Here is a 3,463-nt window from a genome sequence, read left to right on the forward strand (position 1 = left end):
CACAGGCTACTTATACCAAGCAGTGTGCTAGGCCTTAGGGCAGCTATGTAAGTGAAGCCTTACTATGCTCTTAGCTTGAGGTGCTCCTCCAGCTGGAGAGGCAGCCTAAGGCTGACTGCACTGCAAAGCCAGATGTCACCTTCCATCTCCGTGAGGACAAGTCTGTCTCATGACCAACATGTCCTCAGCACTTGTCACAGTGGTGCTTCTGAATAAGTTATAAGGGACACAATTTTTTCTTCCATTTTTGGTTTTCATATTGACTATGATGTCTAGTTATAATTTTCTTCAGGGCTGGTCCGTGGCTCATTCATTAAAGTATCAAGCCTCCTAGAAGATACTTTACCCTGTGGGGATAGAGTGAGGGTAAAGCACCAAAAAACATGTTCCCTTAAGGGGACTTTGCTTTTAATGGGAGTTGAGCAGAGATGCACAAGGACTGGGCACATACCCCAAGTCTGTGACAATGCGACCCAGCTCCTTAGCATTCCTAAGTACAGCTACAACTGCCCCAGGGACCGCCTCTCCCACCCTCTCACAGATGAGTCACAGAGCCTCTGACCAGACTGCAAAAGGCCTTGCCAAGGCCAGGCCATGCCACGGGGAAGGTGAGCAGAAAGAGTATCCACTGTTCCAATCTGATTTTATTGAAAAGGAAACATACAAAAATCATGTACAAAAAAAATTAACCAAACATGTACAGAAAATTCATTCCGGTATCTACAGCAGCGCATATACAGTATTTTACAGGCTGGGCCATCCCTCCCGCCCCCAGACTCCTCCCTCTTCTGAGATTCCCCCCTCCCTGACTCCCCATCTTCCCCCCAGCACTTCGCCCTGGGGACTAAGGCTGGGGCAGCTTCAGCCAAAATCTCCCACCCCCCAAATGAATGCCAGTGGTCACACGTGCTCTCTCTAAACCTATGCAATGGGATTGATGGGGATAGGGGTGGGGGGGTGGTCATGGGCAGAGCACAGAATTCACAGTCTGGGCCCCTCCTGGCCAGCCCCAGATGAAGGTGAGGCAGGCATGCCCACCACCTGCCAGCTGGCTCAGGGAAGATGGCTGGGCGCTTGGCTGAGACAGCCCTCAGACGCACCCTATTCTCTGGCTCCAGGAGGCTAGTGGTCACGTTTGGCTCATTTGCTCTTCACAGGCCCCCTCCCCAGGAGGAGGGGGGGAAGCACCATGGGCCTGAAGCCAGGCCCAAAGTGAAGGATCACTGGGAGGAGATCCCCCAGTGTCACCCCTGCAGCTGGAACGGTCAGCCAGCACCAGCAGCCTTTCCTGAGATGGTGGTGGGCAGCAGAGGCGGGTGGCTCAGTTCCCACCCCCTCGGTCACCGCTGCTTTCAGATGCTGAGTCCGTCAGCCCTCCCTTCCCTGGCTTCTCTGCCAGGGACCCAGGAGTCCACATCTCTCTCAGTGCACCCCAGGCTGGGCTGGGGCTGGAGTGGCTGCCCTGGCCCACTCGTGGGACAGGCAGGGCTGGTAGTCCAGTATGCTACATGGTGCAGAAAAAGTCCCCTGCGCTGGCCAGGGCGTCAGGAGGTGGGAGGGTCCTGCCCCCCAAGTCCCTGACGTCCACCGGGCAGGTGCAGGCACCTAATTGGGCTCCATCTCAGGGGCTCTGTGGCCCCTGGGTAAGGGTAGGAGTCCCATGATGAGATTGTATAGGACCCTCCAGGGCGAGGGACGGTGTCGCTGCTGCTCCTCTTGTCTCTAGGGAAAGAGAGAAGGGGAGATTAGCATGGGCCCGTGTGCGGTGACAGGGAAGTATGAATGGTCAAGTCAAAGGGCACTGAGGGACGAGGCATGGTTCTAAGAGTGAGCTACCCCCTCAGCAACCCTATTCTAGGTGGGCCAATGTCTTCACCTCTTGCAACCTCACATCCTCACCTAGGACATGAGACCAGGAGGGAGAGGATATAATCAGAATGCCCTCAGCACAGAGCCTGGCACAAGCAAGTGCTCAGCACATGTTAGCTGTGACACCCCCCCCTCCCGCAACAGTTTTCTAGATAGAAAAGTCACCAGACCAAGTCATAGGGGATGAAGGATGGGGCTGGATTGCAACCCATTTTGACCTCCCCTAAAAGGCTGGTGAGACAGAGAGAAGGGAGCAGGGAGCCTATAGTCTCAGCAGTTCTAGAGCAATCTGTAGAAGGAGCACTGGGAACAGTTCACCATCTATGCTGAGGCTGTGCAGCAGTACTTCCAGGCACAGTTGGGTTCAGTGCAAACTTGGGGAGCCCCCTGCCCTCTCCCCCGGGGCAGAATGAAGGCTTGGGATGGCCTCTAGGACCTTCTCATGTCCAAAAATGCTAGACTCCCCACCAGTAAAATTTAAAGGCAATACTAAAAATTGTACACATAACTATAGCACTCTCCTGCCCCCTGAATGAGTGCATGGCCAGCCCATGTGCTAAGCAGGGCCCACCTAATCTCTTCCTCCTCAGATGCACAGGGAGGGAGAAATTCATTTTACAAAAGGTCAGATAAAAGAACCCTAATGATCCCCAATGGGAAGCTAGCAGTGGGATGCCTGGTACCAGCCCCTGCCTCCTCAACACTCCCTACCAACTCTTGCAGCCAGGAGAAGTGGCAAGGGGAGGCACATCAGATTGGCATAGGTTAAAAAACCTGCCACTGTCACACTGCCCTGGGATGTCACCTGGCACAGCCACCTCATGAGCAAGCTAGCAATCATCTAGTAAGGGTGACAGCAGGCAGATCACCCTACTCTGGAGACACTAGCACAGGAACACACCTGGAAATACGCATCGTTTGGAAGAGGGGGAAAAAAGCCAATAAATAAAATTTGAAATATATTTTAAAATATATTCTAAATACCCATCAATGGGAAAATGAGTCAGGATACTATGTTGATTATCCATATGGATGAATCTCACGATATAGAGGAGAAAAAAAAGTTTGGAGAGGAACATGTATAGTAAGCTAAAAACGCCCCACGTTTTTACCAGCATTGTTTCTGGTCTGGTAAAGATGTAGTAAAAGAATCAACACCTGCAGGGGGACGACATACATCAACTTGAGAGGTTTCTTTTGGAAGGAGGGAGGGCAAAGGGATCAGGGAGGGGAACAGGGAGCTTCACGACATCCGTTTTTTGTTGTCTTTTTAATGAGCAATGCGGGTGTAATGTGCAAGTTGAACTGAGCTGGGTGGTGGGCGCATGAGATTTGTTATTCTCTATTCTCTGCTGTAGGATTCCAATATTTTGTTTTAAAGAGAAGCTTTGTTGTGGGTTTTGGGGTGGAGGGGACTCCCGCGGGGCAGGCCTGCCGGGCCGTCCCCCAGCCGGCCCCGGCCAGCCCGGGAAGCTGTGTGGCGCGCGGCGCTGCGGGCGGCGCGGGAGGGAGGGCCGGGCGCGGCCGCGCCGCCGCTGCTGACTCACCGGCTATAAATAGCCCGGGATATAGGAGCTGCTCCGCCTGCTGTACG

General features: G+C 53.4%; 1 protein-coding gene across 1 annotated transcript in view; it reads right to left on the minus strand.

Annotated features, from left to right (window-relative positions):
• Positions 1 to 626: 626 nt before the first annotated feature.
• The window catches only part of BBC3 (BCL2 binding component 3), a 5,492-nt gene continuing 2,655 nt past the window's right edge, over positions 627 to 3,463 (minus strand). Inside the window, exon 3 of the mRNA XM_008583777.1 lies at positions 627 to 1,722. Coding sequence (XP_008581999.1) covers positions 1,606 to 1,722 — 117 coding nt within the window. The 3' untranslated portion in view covers positions 627 to 1,605. The remainder of the gene's footprint in view (positions 1,723 to 3,463) is intronic.

This window comes from Galeopterus variegatus, unplaced genomic scaffold (genome assembly GCF_000696425.1).
Source record: "Galeopterus variegatus unplaced genomic scaffold, G_variegatus-3.0.2 Scaffold3034, whole genome shotgun sequence".
Lineage (NCBI taxonomy): Eukaryota > Metazoa > Chordata > Mammalia > Dermoptera > Cynocephalidae > Galeopterus > Galeopterus variegatus.